This window comes from Xiphophorus hellerii, chromosome 15, assembly GCF_003331165.1.
Source record: "Xiphophorus hellerii strain 12219 chromosome 15, Xiphophorus_hellerii-4.1, whole genome shotgun sequence".
NCBI classification, from domain to species: Eukaryota; Metazoa; Chordata; class Actinopteri; order Cyprinodontiformes; family Poeciliidae; genus Xiphophorus; species Xiphophorus hellerii.
In genome coordinates this window covers 8,998,959-9,014,039 of record NC_045686.1, presented here as the reverse complement: position 1 = coordinate 9,014,039, position 15,081 = coordinate 8,998,959, and the positions used below count along the sequence as shown (strand labels likewise).

The 15,081-nt window shown below is 36.7% G+C and overlaps 2 protein-coding genes across 6 annotated transcripts; both read right to left on the bottom strand.

The window, feature by feature from the left end:
- drc5 (dynein regulatory complex subunit 5) lies at positions 1 to 8,188 on the bottom strand. The gene is made up of 4 exons (XM_032585524.1): positions 4,579 to 8,188; positions 3,844 to 4,421; positions 2,659 to 3,108; positions 1 to 1,332 (listed from the first exon to the last, which is right to left on the bottom strand). Exons 1-4 carry the CDS (start codon positions 4,673 to 4,675, stop codon positions 1,150 to 1,152), a joined length of 1,308 nt encoding a protein of 435 aa, XP_032441415.1. The 5' UTR covers positions 4,676 to 8,188; the 3' UTR covers positions 1 to 1,149.
- Positions 8,189 to 9,044: 856 nt separating this feature from the next.
- rnf8 (ring finger protein 8, E3 ubiquitin protein ligase) lies at positions 9,045 to 15,010 on the bottom strand. 5 transcript variants are annotated; one of them, XM_032585521.1, is made up of 9 exons: positions 14,731 to 15,010; positions 14,377 to 14,505; positions 13,049 to 13,500; positions 11,847 to 12,054; positions 11,558 to 11,620; positions 11,300 to 11,389; positions 11,120 to 11,227; positions 10,716 to 10,927; positions 9,045 to 9,425 (listed from the first exon to the last, which is right to left on the bottom strand). In XM_032585521.1, exons 1-9 carry the CDS (start codon positions 14,851 to 14,853, stop codon positions 9,392 to 9,394), a joined length of 1,419 nt encoding a protein of 472 aa, XP_032441412.1. In that variant the 5' UTR covers positions 14,854 to 15,010; the 3' UTR covers positions 9,045 to 9,391. The 5 variants fall into 5 exon arrangements, with proteins under 5 accessions (XP_032441412.1, XP_032441409.1, XP_032441411.1 ...); XM_032585518.1 differs by having other exon boundaries at positions 10,723 to 10,927; XM_032585520.1 differs by having other exon boundaries at positions 9,045 to 9,428; positions 14,731 to 15,009.
- Between the last annotated feature and the right edge of the window lie 71 nt (positions 15,011 to 15,081).

Genomic DNA, 15,081 nt, shown 5'->3' with positions numbered 1-15,081 from the left:
GGAAGGTTAAAATAATTTATGTTTATTTACTGTCATGAATCGCACTACTTGATTTACTACCTGTTGAAAATGTTGAGTGAAAACATTTTTGTGTATTTCAGTATCACCACAAAGCTGCCTTGATGTTACATGAGGACTAAATACCAAATATCTGTTCAAAACTGGATAAAAATTTCAATAAATGAAAATGCTCACTAAATCTGTTCTGTTTTTATCTGTATTGTAACGACGAGAGGGTGACTCGATGTTATTTCATAATGCTTTTGTTATTATCCTTCCCATCAAGTCTGACAGACGCCACATCATGATTCTGCCACCACCATGTTTCACTGCAGGGATTCTCTGCAGAGTTAGTTTTCAGGACTTTCTGTTTTTTGTAGATAGCCATATTTTTGCAGCTTTGCAGTTTTGAACAGTTCATTTTAGTATGAATTGTTAAAATATTCTGCTAGAAACATGCCAAGCAGGACTCATACCTGACTTTCTGGTGTGTTTGTCACAAAAGTGCTGCATCCATACTGAGATTAAATTACATTTATAGAGGGGCGTCAGAAATGACAATGCATGCCACATTTTTCAGGCTTTTTATTTGTAAAATATATTGAAAATTCTGTATCACTTTTCTTCCATTTAAAAATCATGAGCTTTTTGTTGTCCCAGTTGCAATACATTGAAATTTGTGTGTCAAAATGTAATGGTGAGTTTTTTCTAAGGTACTATAACCTTTTCTTGTTTATTAGGCCTCATAACAAAGTGTCAAACATTTTCAGATTTTGTTACGTGTTTCTGCACAGCACGATGCATGTTCATGGTGCTGTGGTGATATAGCCTCTTTTTCAAAGCTGTGGCTCACTTTTTCAAGTTACTTTGCCTTAAATTGTCACCATTTTCAATGTTAATGTGAACACATACTTACAGCATTAGAAATCCTGCAGAATGGTTTGTTTGGTTCATAAATTTATATGCTAAAAATATTTTTTAACCACAAATATGCTACATTTTAAAAAACATCTAACAAACAAACCTAAAATTCAGAAAGGTAGGTAAATCCTTAAAATTAAAGTTAAAAGTGTATGAAGTAGTGTTTGAAAGAAGGTTTAAGATACAGATATGGAGTAAGACTCTGTATCTGATAAATGCAGGTTTGTATTAAAGATAGATGGGACTTTTTCTCCTCTGCTGAACTTCCTTATCCCAGTCTGCACACTGATTGTCCCAAATTGCCTTGTTAATGGAGGCAGCATTAGTCTCATCAATGTCTGTCTGGCGGATATCACATTCTGTTAGAGTGCTGTTGTGAACCATCGCCTCTGCCAAAGCTTTACCTCCGATCTGCACAAACACAAGACACAGACGTACATGTACTGTTGGTGATGTAACAAAGAAACACAATGTTTGTGATACATCCCAGAATGTAACAGCTTTAAAGACACATTTGACAACCTTGTATAATCACCACTCCCTGCTCACACTTTCAGAACTGCATATTGCTGCTGCCACCAGTGACAAATAGTTGTTTTCTTACACAGAAGCAGCCATTTCTATTTTTTACAAAGATTGAACCAAGGTCACAGATACTGATGGTATTATATTTCTGCTGTGTGGGTGACTTTTGATCCTCTGCAATGTTTTCCAGACAGAGATACAGTATGCCATGAAATCTTTGAGAGGAGAGAGCGTGAGAGAGATAAAAAGTCAGAAATGTGTCTCATGGGAAAATACTTAACTCTGCTCTCCATTACTACATGTTTTCCACACGTGTCTATGAATAATTGAAAACCCCTGTACTTCACAGCCATTCTGGTTACTTCCAGCAGACATGCCTGTGCAGGCTGCACCAGTCATCAAGTGAAAACAAAGGAAGCTACTTTTCTACACTTTAGCTGCATAAACCACGTTTTTAATGATAAAGGTGTTTTCCAGCTTCTTACAGTGCATCTGGAACATATTCACAGCACTTCACTTTTTCCACATTTTGTTATGTTACGGCCTTAATCCAAATTGTATTTCTACAATCTCTTTCCTCAAAAATCTATGCACAAATACCTCATTATGACAATTTGGGAAAAAATCATCAGAATTGCCATTTCTTGGTTTTCTATTTTTAATAAATTTGCCAAACACTCAATAACTTTTCCTCAATTTGTTACTGATATGCGTGGAAAAAGAAAAGTATGGAAAAATATTTGAAATTGCATCCATCCATGTTTCTATAGTTAGAGCCTGAACACCATAAAAAATAGCTGGTAAACCTCAGTATTAAGGATTTTAAAATGCGTAAAGAAAGCTTTGAGTACTTAAAAATTCGGTGAGAACATTTCTGGCTAAATTTTCACATGAAACATGTAGAATCACAGTTCTATAAAATACATCAATTAAATTGAAGTAGTACATCAGAGAAGGATTAATATGCGTGACATTTCTGCTATTGGTGATCCAGGAAGTACTTCAGTATATTTCACACACCTTTCTGCTAAATTTGTCCTGATGTAGTAGTAAAACCTTTAGCAAAGCCTCGAGACATGAATATTATGGTTAAATAGAACAGGTTTAAAAATTATTTTAACCCTTTTAAGAGGTACAAGTTTGCTTCAATTCACAAAAGAGCAAAAATAAAGTAGCTTTAAAGAGATAAATAATAATGATTTGTTAACTTACCTCTCCAAGGTTGTTGCAGGACAGATTAAGGGTCTTCAGTGTTTCATTCTTTTGCAGCACTTTTGACAGCACAACAGCAGTTATGGAGGTCACATCATTACCTCCCAGGTGCAGGTATGTCAGAGTCGTGTTGTTCTGCAAGGCCTCGGCAATGGCCTCCCCACCTTCATCCTTCACCTGGTTCAGACGCATGTTTAGGTACTGTAGAGTGGAATTGTTTGACAGAGCCTGAGCTAAGGCTTTGGCTCCATGGATGTCGATTTCATTGTTGCAAATGTTGAGTTTCTCCAGTTGGCCCTTGGAGAGCAACTCAGCAACAGACCTGGCACCAGCATCTCTGATGATGTTGTGGGATAAGTCGAGCTCTATCAGGGAAGGATGGTCCATAAGGCATCTCAGCAGCGGGCGACACTTTTTATCGTCAATTTGACTTTGACGAATCCTCAGAACCTGCAGACACATAATACCATACTATGAGGCTTTAAATAGTCAGCATAACTGCTGATTGAATGGTAATATTAAAGAAGGAATAAAAAAGCGAACTTATACTGAGCAACAGCTGTGTAAACCTTACACAAAGAAGTGACTAGAAATCTGGGAAACAGCTGGAAATGTCACGGAATTTGTAAATCTTAATTTTATGCTTTCCGACTGAGCCTAAAGTAAATGTTCTGTTCCAGAAACTTTTAAAATTTTAACCACAAAAGCTGTGTAAATACCAAAATAAAAGGGGCTTGTAGACATGCCATTCACAGATATCTTCACTTTCTATACTTTTCTCACTTAAATGCTTCAGATCAACAAACTAATTTTACAATTAGACAAACAAATTACAGTTTTCATTAAGGGAAAAAAAGTAATTTAAGCAAACCTGACTTATGTGAAAAAGCAATTACCCTTAAACATGAAATATGGTGTTACCACCCTTGAAGTCTTAATCATCTTTGCTAAAGTGAGCTTAAATGACCTGCTTAGAGAGCAGAAAGTTCGAACTGTTACAAGACCTCTCCAGAGGCAACAATTTTTATTTATTTTTTTGTGTGTGTGTGTGCCATGCAAGGATACCACAAAAAATGTGTAAATGAAAAGATACTTTTTTTTTTCTTTCTTTTTTTTTTTTACAGAACTGCAAATAAAATAAATTGCAGTCTATTGTGTATAAACTGATGAGAGAAATGTGTTTACCTTTAGAGTTTTGCAGGCCTTAAAAGCTATGGTGAGGGCTCTACAGTCCCTGTCGGTTATTTGGAACATTGACCATTCAAAGTTCATCCCACATTGTTTGATTTTATACGCCAAATGGAGCTCTTCCAGGTGTATCAGCTCAGTCAACACAGTCCCAAAGTCAAAATGACTAGCTGCCATATCATCTTCCTCCTCATTAGTAAGCATTGCTATTTCATGCTGATCATCATCTCTCCCCTTCACAAACTTCCTTGAAGGCAGCAGCAGCTGTGTGATGTTCAACCTCTTGATATAATTTTTACAGAGAGGGAGCACATCAAGAATGACCTTAAACTCTGTTTCCTCTGGGACGAAAAGTTCGATCAAGTTCTCCAAGTGCCTTTCGAAGAACATTCGTTTCCAGCTGTGGCCATACTGAGAAATGTCACAGATGTTCCACCGCTGCTGGCAGCACCGCTTCCAGAACACACCATCAGGGACCAGGTTGGCAGTCACATGCAGAGGCAGGGAAAGAGACAACCTCTGCTGAATTGAATCTTTCAGCTGGGGTGTGAGTTTTTCAAATAAATGCTGATGATCTGTAACAGGCACAAATTTAAATTTAAGGTTAGTTCATAAAAAGAGGCACAAAAAGAGCAACACAATTCTAATATAGTGCAGGCTACGTAGTTCAGGTTGCTGTTCTGCTGAAAAATGAACCTCTGACAAGGCTTTAATAGGGGACAACAAAAATACCTTCAATTGTGTCTGCAATGCATCGTTGACATAGGCTGGACAAACTGGGAACCAAATCCAGGGACCAGTTTGGATCTTCGGCAATTATAATTCTCATTTTTATTTTGTTTTCCAATGGTTTGGATGGTTTCTGGAAAATTACAATGATATGGAACAAATTGAGGGTGTTTTAAACATATATTCAATGTAAATTTTAACAAGCTGATATATGTGAAAAATATATATAAATAATACAAATAAATCGAATTTTGTCATATTGAGAAGAGAGGTTTTGCAATTACAAAACACTTTTGTCGATATCTTAAGAAATAAAACTAAAATACTGTTGTTAATTATTTCTTAATAAAGACCAAAGTGTCCACATTTTGGATATATCTCTATTCGCAGAAGAAGAAGAAAAAACACTTGCTAATGACATAAAAGCGCTCATCTAAATGAATTGCTAGACGTTTTACACGTAGATTAAAAGCTGCTAACTTGAGGATGTCTCTTTAAGTTTTCCATTAAAGCAGCTAACGTTAGCCAAACTGCGGCCAGCGGAAAATAAACTCATTATAAACATTTTTGACTTTTCAGACTTTAACACTATCATGCTTTCCGTTTAAACCTGAGACAACAATTCACTCTGCATAAAGATACATGGTACTGATAAATTTATATGAGGCCTTCGTAGCAAACCTGGTGTGTGCTGGTTTCGGGACTAGCCTGTTTCTATGGAAACGAAACGCTTTCAGTTTAGTTTACGGTTTCAGGAAATTGTAGCTACTATTGTTTATCTCGAGCGTTTGACATAGTTACACTAACTATATGTCAAACGTTCGAGGTAGCTAAGTTAGAGAAATTCATACTCGATTTGGGGTTTTGTTCACTGTTCAAACTATTTTAGAAAAACACGTACACTCCCAATTTTAAAGCACCAGGTCTTATTTATGAGTTCTCAAAAAATGACATTCCCGAACTTTATGTAAAAAAAAAAAAAACTAAATCAGGAGGAAATGAAAGTCAAAATCACCGTCATATCTAGGTAAGTGTTCAAATGCTTCCACTTGAATAATCTATGTAAATCGACTGTAAATGTATTTTCCGATTAGTTACTGTTGTACTTCATATAAAGAAAGTCAACAACATAGGGATAATCCGACAACTAAAATAATACAAAGCAGCAGTATTTTGGATTATATTCCAGATAGATTAAAAACTAAGAACCTTCATGACAGTAAAGTCTCTTTGTGTTTAGTTTATTTATTTTATCAGGCAGTGTGGAAGAGCAAGGTCATGCTGAGAACCACATTCACATTCTACAATACAGCCAGATGGTCCTTGGATACGGATCGCGGGTCTTTTGGATGAGAAAACACTGGATGGAGTGAATCCATCTGTCCAATAAACAACAACATGAGGTGCCCAGACACTGTGTAAGAGGGGGAGGTGGGAGAAAGGGAAGGATCTCCTTACAAGAATTACCACTCGCATTCGCATTGTTTGTTTTCTGAGACACCAATGAAAAATGTAAACCATCACCTGGATATTCCCTGAGTGTTTCTTGTAAAGTACTTCACAACACCAATATAAATATAAGATTTTTTTTTAAAGTGCCATGTACACCTATTTTTCACATTCTATCACACACGTTTTGTAATTTACTTTTTTATTAAGATTCTAAGTCATAGACTTAACTTACAGTAGCACAAAACTGTGATAATACATTTCTTCAATTTCTTTTCTAAATTGAAATCTGAAAAAGGTAGAATGCCTTTGTAGTTTTATTTATCTTTGACATCCCTAGATAAAATCCATCTCTTCAGATATTTTAATTTGTGACTTATATAAACAGTCAGTACATTTTTTCTATTTTCTTGACTGACAAAGTCAGAAAATTGGGAAGGAATTGATTTTATAAACCCGTTATAACCATGTTTCCCATATGTGCCACGCAGATTGTGTCAGGGAGAGAATAATGGCTATTACAGGCATCAGGAGCTTCCTCCGTGCATCTGATGTTCAGTTGGACTGGAAGATGAAAGGCTCCAACTGAACTCCCCAGGCAGTCCATCAGTCCTGTGTTTGTGTAATTCAGCCTGACGGACACACGCTGCCCTTGTAGTTCGGCTTTAATGGAGTGGCATGACATCAGCCAACGCAGGAGGCGAATTTACTCCATGTACTGCTGTCCATGTGTACTCTAGGTGACTCTGCTTGTGAATGACAAGGCACCACACAGATATCAGTCTGCGTGTCTATTGCGTTGGGATGAAACAACATAATTCAGCTGCAAATATCTATAGTTTCAGATCTGTATAAATCAAATGGCATATTCTTGGAAATCTTCAGATTACACACACAAGGTGGTCATAAGTCCAGAAAGTTATATTATTTATTTATTTATTTTTATCTGCTTCAGACAAAGATTACCTCTGTTTATGCAAAAAGCAGTTTTTAACTGATTTTATGGAAAAATAAAAACTTTCCAAATCAGCAAGTTCCAAGTAAAAAAGTATATGTCGCGTAAACCAAGAAACTGATCACAACACATCATACCGTATTCACTTTAGTTATCTTTAGCTGATAAATTTTTAGATTACAATTTGTTCAAGGAATGGAAATATTTGACAAAAACAGAAGAAATCAGCTGCTTAGCACCACTGAACTGCCCTTAAATGTCTGGAGAACTACTTTAACACATGGAGAAACACCTTTGTCCTTCCACAGCACCATGTGACAACAGTGTGCTTTAAAAATATTGCACCACTTGTGCCATCACACATCCATTTGCTCTCATAACACCAAGAGGTGTTGCATTAGTTCCTAAGCAACGTAGCGTTTAATTTTGGAAAAACAGGAGACAGAAGGGCTTAACCGACCAACATTTCTTTAGAAATAGAAATCTTTTTGTAGAATTGACACCCACACCCAAAGCTACTGATAAACTTATGTGTGATACTGTTAAATGGGAAAGCCACATGTTTGCTATAGAGTAAAAAAAGAAAAAGTGCTATTAATAGATACAGTGGTGTGAAAAAGTGTTTTCTCCCCGTCTTGGGTTTCTGTTTTTTTCTTGGATGTTTTTCACACTTCAGTGTTTCAGAACATCAAACCAATTTAAATATTGTAGGTTTGGGTTTTTCTCTCTCTTAATAATAAATGCCTTCGTTTAATAACTTCATTTGTGTTTGACTAATATAATCAGGAAACACTTCACTTTACTATCTGAGGGTTTCAGCAGAAACAAATGAAGATTTTTTTTCTTGAGTTTAAGTCCAAGTAAGCGCTTTCTTTCACACAAGAACCTGTATTAAATGTCTGAATTAACTATGTAATATATAAAAGCGTTTTTTATACTGGTTGAAAATTGGGTTTGGGCTGAGCGAAAGCAGAGAAAGCTGAGGTAAAATCTAAGATGCAGCCAGAGGGAGTGATTGGTGCTCTCTCATTTTCTGCTAACACGTATTTTCAGCTCAGCTGGTTTGCAAGGCAAGCGATTCCCAGAAAGCAGAGCAACTCTGCACCAAAACAACAAATGTTTGTCTTTTTATCATTCATCATATGCAAATGCAGAATAATTTGTACCAATCAACAAGAATGTTCTGATTTATTTTAGCTCTTATTTGGATTTTAAATTACATATTTATATATATTTTTTAATATTTCATGGTAACGCCTTGCAAAAATATTCAAATCAGTTAAAAGTTCTCAAATTTTGTCACTTTACAACCACAAACCTTAACTTTTAGTGATAGACCAACATACTTACGTACATACTTATGGAGGAATAATAAAGAATGGTTTTATATTTGAAGTGTAACATATTTTTCAGAAAGTCTTTTCCAGCCTGAAACATGTTTCTTTCAGTATTGCTTTGTATTTTTGCATCATCTATTTCTCCCATCAAATCTAACCCGCTACTATGTTTTTGCTTAAGCATCCTACATAATGCTTTTTAAAAATAATTTATTCAAAAAAAGGGAACTAAATCACATGAAAGTGGTTGTAATGTGAGAAATTTTAGATAATTTAAAATGGCTCAGGGGATTGCATTGCTTTTATTGTAAATTATTGTACACAGGTGATGCTGAAAAGTGATCATGATTCATCAACCCACACAAAGAACATCATGCTTCATAATTTGTTTCAGATTTATAGGAAAGTTGGTGTTTTTGACATCTAATAATTAATAATCTTAGGCAATATCTTTAAAACATTATTTTTTGAGCTGATGTATGGTGCTTGTATTTATTCTAAACATTGATAAATCTTTTCAGGTGGATAAATGATGATGACACAAAATAGACAATCTGTGGGCTGAACATGAATTAGACCACATAATATAATCTTGCATAAAATTATAAAAAATTACTTTTTATCTAATAAAGAATCACTTTGTTTATCATCTGTTGTAAAAGACGTTTTAAATATGAAAGATGTCAGTGTATAAAAAGCTAAAACACAAAAAAGAACATGTGCAGGAATGATAGTGAAAATGCATAGGAAGAAACTTTATTCCCGTCGCTGAAAATCCACAGAAACACTCAAAATGGCCTCATTACAAAAACAGGAACATTTTGTGGATTCGTGGTGAGACCAAAACGTTTTGTACAATATCCTAAACCTCCCCAGAACATTCCAGGGAATTCTAAAACTCTAGAGTCCTGTTCACATTTAAGAAAAAAACAAAAACAAAAAGGGCTAATCCTCCAATTCATCAAAACTGTCCCCAGAGTCCAAATGGATGCTGCTGTCCGTCTCCACAGAGACCACAGAGCTGAGGCTGCTGTTTATGGACACCATGCTACGGTCACTGGTCCTGCTACTGTCGTCATCGTGGATCACCATCACCTCGGCGATGGCGGCTGCTGGAGAGCACGGAGATAAGCACAGTGTGAGTCTGGTCCATTTTTGTCTCTTACAAATGAATATCTAGTTTCATGGGTTATCTTTAGCTTTTTGACTGTGTTCTCAGAAATACCCAGCACAAAAAGTTAAATCACCATGCTCTATAGTACTGCCATCTTGTGTCTAAAATATTTATTTCCTTCCACCAGCCCCTCTGCTGTTGATGTACAGTGCCTCTTTTACTGCCTTAAAAATGTGCAACCAGATTTGTAACCTACAATTATAATTTTGTCTTTTACTTAAATATTATTTCCATTATTCCAGGTATGATTTCAGATGCCCAACGTTTTGGCCAAGAAACGCGTTTTCAGGAGTCAGGATGAGGGTTTTAATCTTAAAAATGCAACCAAGTGTCAAGCATGGTGGTGGCAGCATCATGATAACAGTGTGTTGCTGATGGTGATTCTAGCGCATTTCAAAGTGGGTGGAATAACGAAGATTTAGGACTACCCTCAAAGTTCTTCGACATATTGTCAAATCAACAATTAGATGGTTGCAATTTGGACACAACTGGATGTTTAAAAAGAAAAAAACGCCCCAAACACGTCCATCTGGGATCGATAATATTAACTTTATACTAGGGGTTGCACCGACTGTTGTGTTCCGGTCAATCACCAATCTTTAAAAAGGTTGACCTGCTGTTCTTGATTTTGGGTAATACATTTGTTTTTATAACTGACACTGATGTTAATGTCTCCAATAATACAGAACCAAATTTTCTATCTTAGTCGCTAGATGCTATTTTGAAATAAAAAATTAAAAAAAAAGAGAGAGAGAGCTTTCTGAAAATTTACAAATTATAGTAAGTTGACAACAGTGGGGAGATGATTGCTAATAACCCACTTGGGCAATTTTCAGACCTTAGCAGAGGTAGATAAGATCAGTTTCACAAGCAATTATCGGCTGATAACCAAACGTTAAGGAAATCGCTGCACTCTTACTTCCTACAAGTTCCCTGATTTCAAGACAACTAAAAATGTATGGGCTCTGCTTCAAAGCCGTCTATACCATGAAACATTAACGGTGTTTGTTGCAAGGTTTCAACAAAATACTCTTTAAGAAAAGAATGAACTAAATAAGTTTACTACAAATGACACACTGATGGCATTCATGCCCATCATGAGTGAATCCAACTTTCTGGCTGGAACTGAAATTCATGGCAACAAATATTTTATTGCAAAATGAAAATGTATGAAAATGTGCAGGTGTATGAGTGCCTATGACTACAGACGGCCATCAGAACGCACCTCATACCTTTCCTCTCAGTGATGAGGGTCTGCCGCCGGGCCTTCATGTCCAGGCTCAAGTTCTCCACCATGCGGTCGATGCAGTTATCCAAAGCCAGACAGCGGGTTTGGGACTGGATGGCCTGGCGGCAGATGGGACACTCGTCTTTTTTATTGCGCCACTGCTTGATGCAGTAACAGCAGAAACTGTGGGCACAGTTCAGGATGACAGCCTGGAACAGGAGTGAGTGGAGATGTTAAAAATCAAAATAACTATTCAATACAGGACTTTTTTTTTAAGCCAGTTTCGTGTTTGTTTTGAGTTGTACTATTTAGACAGCTAATTATTAGATCTGATTTGAGGCGCCCCCTAGTGGTTTCATAAAACATTAGAAAGAGTAGTGATGACCCGGTTATAAACCAACCTCAATGAAGAGCTCTGAGCAGATGATGCATTGAAGCTCGTTCTCTAGGACTTCAGTAACTTGAGTGACTACCTCTTCTTTCTGTGCTCTCGCCTTTTCTTTCTCCTCCTGCACAAACAGAAAGATTTAAAGTTGATAGTCATGAAGAAAAGAAATAAAACATTGTAAATTAAAGCATACCTTCGTTACTTCTAGCTCTTTGTTTTTAGCCAATATAATTTCCTCAAAGCCTTTACGAGAGAGGGCGAGTTCATCTATCACTTTTTTTTGCTGTTGAAAATAAATATCAAATTGAAGTTACACAGACACACAACATAGGCAAACAGAGCAGAAAAAAACTGCTTGCTTTAGTTTGTCGATGATGATCTTGTTATACACAAAATCACTATAAATGGGTTCACATAACAGTTATTAAGAAGCTTTTTTTGAGTTTCTTACCTCTTGTAAGGCCTCTTCAAGCTGTTTTTTCATTAACTCCTCTTGCTGTTGGGTTTTCTGCTCCTGATTAAGTAGGAATGCAATTTGATCAATAACGTATTTGAGTTTAACAATGAATACAGTTTTGTTGAGAATAAATATGAAACATAGAAGCACTGTGAAGTATGAATACTTTTTCAAAGTTCTGTAAGTGATAGTTATACAGGAGTTTTGTCTTTTAAATGCATAAAAGCTTAATATTTTGAATTTATACCATGTTGTAAGAACAAAAAAAAAAAAAAAAGTGCACCTCTAACTGCCTCTTTGTTTCACTGAAGGATTTCTCTAATGTCTCCATGCGGTGCATTTTGGCTCTGAGCGCCTCCAGCTGACCCTGCAGCTCCCGGACCTGCTCTCCCCGCAGAGGGTCCGCCTGCCTGGGCTCGCCTTCCAGAGACTCGACCTGCCTCTGCGTGTCGCTAACCTGCTCCCTCAGGAGCAGGATATTCTGACTGTACCTGCAGAGACAAAAAGATAACATGTCTTTTCCTCTTCTACCTTTTAATTTTAACAGGAAAACCTGTTTGTAAAGCAATTACACACAAACAGAAAGCAAATATTTAACACGGTGTGCTCCTTAACACTTAAAATCCCCCCAAAAAATAAGAAATAAGGAGAAACTCCAAACTGTGTAGCTGGCGAAACAACTGTCTATACAGTAAGGTTGTTATAGTTCACTAAAACTAACAAAATAACAAAACCTGAAATTGAGAAAACATTTTTGTTAACTGAAATGAATAAAAATGGTAATTAATGGCTAAAAACTATAACTTACTGGAATTACATTGTGCGTTATAAAACTAAAACATACTGAAATGATAATTTTAATATTCATATTTTGTGTTCATGAATCAACTTAGCCTTTCAAACAAATGTGAATCCCCCCCCCCCCCCCCCCACACACAATCTGTTTACATCGTCTGCAAATTACGGCACTCTGTAATCTTCTGGTGACACTTTACCTAATCCGCAAAATGGCCACAGCAAAGGTTGGGAGAAAACGTCAGAGTAGGTTAGCTAATCAACAATAATTAATTAAATTTTTTGAAAATTGTATCTTCTGTTAAATATTCTTTACCCAATCTGTGTATAAATAATCACAATACTTTCATTTTTAGGTGAATTCTGCACCTAAAAATTAACCAAAGTATGAAAAAACTACAATAACTAATAAAAAAACATACTAAAAGTAAGCTATATTTAGCCAATGATAACTGATTAAAACTAGCAAATGCACCCTGAACTCTAAATAAAACTGATATACTCCAACAAATGAGTTGGATAGACAACCCATGTCAATCCAGATAGACATGGGTGTTAAGTAAATAAAGCTGAAGCAGAAATAGTTAATCAATAAATAAAATTATCAAGTCAAATATCCGCCATTAATAACAGGAAACTAACTGACCAAACGTAACCAAGACGACCAATTGGAGAAGCTTTCTGCCTTACATTTGCAGGTTGTCGAGGTCCCAGGCAGAACTGGATCCATCGGAAGGAGGCAGCTCTCCTTCATGCTCCTGTCTGCCGGTTACTGTCTCCTCTGGCTGTGTGTGACTGAGCTGCCGCCTTGCCTTCACAGGAGACAGAGGACAGGGCTTTGCGAACGATTTATCTGCAGAAGAGCAGCGGTAGAGCTTGTGCTTGGAGGTAGAAGGCTCGACCTCTTCTACGCCCAACTTCCTCTTGAACTTTCTGGGTGTGTGGGCTGCTTTGGTATCCTCTCTATGTTCCTTTACCAGGTAGGGCTTAATGTCTTTGAGGGGCCGCTGGATGAGGATGTAGTCAAATTCCACTTTGGTCCCTAATAAAGGAACTCCAAGCTGGATGGAGTCTCCGAGTTGGAGTAGATGAGGTTGCTCGGCAGGTATCCGCTCTCCATTTACCCACACACCGTTGAGACTCTGGGAAGGAAAGTAACACAGGATATAAAAGCTGCTGTAGTACATGAAGCGCAAAATAATAGAAAACAGAAGAGTTAAAGAACATAGTTTACGTTGTTACAAGCAGTAGCATTACCTGTTTCTGTTAGTCTCTCTCTGTATCACCTGATTTGCATTTTATAGTCGTCTCTAACAAGCTATTAAGTTAGGGATGGAAATTTGAGATCTAAGAAAGGTGAAAACTGTACACAACTTTTGTCTTCTCGGGATGACACCTGCCATTAATTATATTGACTTTTATTTACCAAAAAGAAAGTTTGGCTCTTCCATTAGGATTTTCGCCTCATTACTCATTTGCATCCTTTAGCTAAAGCCATAGTTTTGTATAGATGTTATAAAGGATAGAATAGAATTTGACTGTAATAGAAGAAGAGAACAGGACAGTGACAACAGTCAACAGGAATCGAAGGAAATCTATGCATTTAGAACAATGTAATTACATGAGAACCAGTTACTAATTCAGGTTAAACAGTGGACTGAGATATAAGGGTCAAAAGGCCCACACGAGTCAATGGCTTTAGTATACAAGTGCAAGAAATTTTCAAAACAGACTATATATAATTTATAATACAAAACAGTGAGAAAAAATGAATGGACTTGAGACTGAACCTTGCGGAACTCCAAAGATTATATAGGGGCAATGAGAGAACTGGCTAGCACTAACAGGAATAGCATTTTAATACATTTTAATATAAAACATAAATGTCAAACGTATCGAGTCAAAAAGAAATTAGTTTCATTAAGCATCATTTAGACTTTAACTACATATGTTTGAGGAGAAAAGAGACAACTACGTAAAGACGTATTGAGTATTTAGCTCAAAAGAAACCTGGTCACCTTCTTGTCCGTCACTGTCCACTGGCCGTCTTCCTTTTGCCTGAAGGAACAGTGCAGCCTGGAGATCATAAGAGGGCAGGTTGAAGATAACAGCTGGTGGGTTACCTCTACACCCCGTCCAACAGTGACCTGCACAGTCAAAAATAAACATGAAACCTAGTCTTCCTCTGCAGTGCTTTACTTTGATATAAAAAAATGTGAATTACGTCACACTGAATGCCAAACACACAAATAACACACAATAGATAAATAGATATATTTACGTATTTAAAGAGGCATCTAGGACACTTATGTATAAACTTTAACTTCACAGTCATTAAGTTTTGCTTGTTAGCTAACATTAGCCAACTGCACCTCTGCGTTTTCGAACAAACGGAGCCAGTCCGAGGTTTTTCCGACTCTCATGAGACATAAAACCTCCGAGTCTGAGCAGTCATCTTCCTCAGCCGAGCAGCAATCCGTTGTTACGCCCTCCATGTTATCTCATTTCGGTAGGGGGCCACTTCGACCTAAAACACCCTACCAACGTTATACTTCTCTGCCATATCGCTGCTGCAACTGCCTACTGTGCTAGCGTTGAAGCTCTGCAACGCTACCAGAGAAGCCGGAAACGGTTAGTTTATTTTCAAAATAAAAGCGCTACAGATAAATTATTTTTCATTTCATTTTCTTTTTATTATTATTATTATTATTATTATTATTATT

Excerpts from the sequence above, each read along its gene's own strand:
- drc5 (XM_032585524.1), bottom strand. The coding sequence starts at position 4,675 with ATGAGAATTATAATTGCCGAAGATCCAAACTGGTCCCTGGATTTGGTT. Across the intron at positions 3,109-3,843 it reads AGGCCTGCAAAACTCTAAAG|GTTCTGAGGATTCGTCAAAG; the intron begins GTAAACACATTT and ends ATGTGTCTGCAG. Across the intron at positions 1,333-2,658 it reads CCTGCAACAACCTTGGAGAG|ATCGGAGGTAAAGCTTTGGC; the intron begins GTAAGTTAACAA and ends GTGTTTGTGCAG.
- rnf8 (XM_032585517.1), bottom strand. The coding sequence starts at position 14,853 with ATGGAGGGCGTAACAACGGATTGCTGCTCGGCTGAGGAAGATGACTGC. Across the intron at positions 14,506-14,730 it reads GTTTGTTCGAAAACGCAGAG|GTCACTGTTGGACGGGGTGT; the intron begins GTGCAGTTGGCT and ends TTGACTGTGCAG. Across the intron at positions 10,928-11,119 it reads GCTCAGAGCTCTTCATTGAG|GCTGTCATCCTGAACTGTGC; the intron begins GTTGGTTTATAA and ends CTCCTGTTCCAG.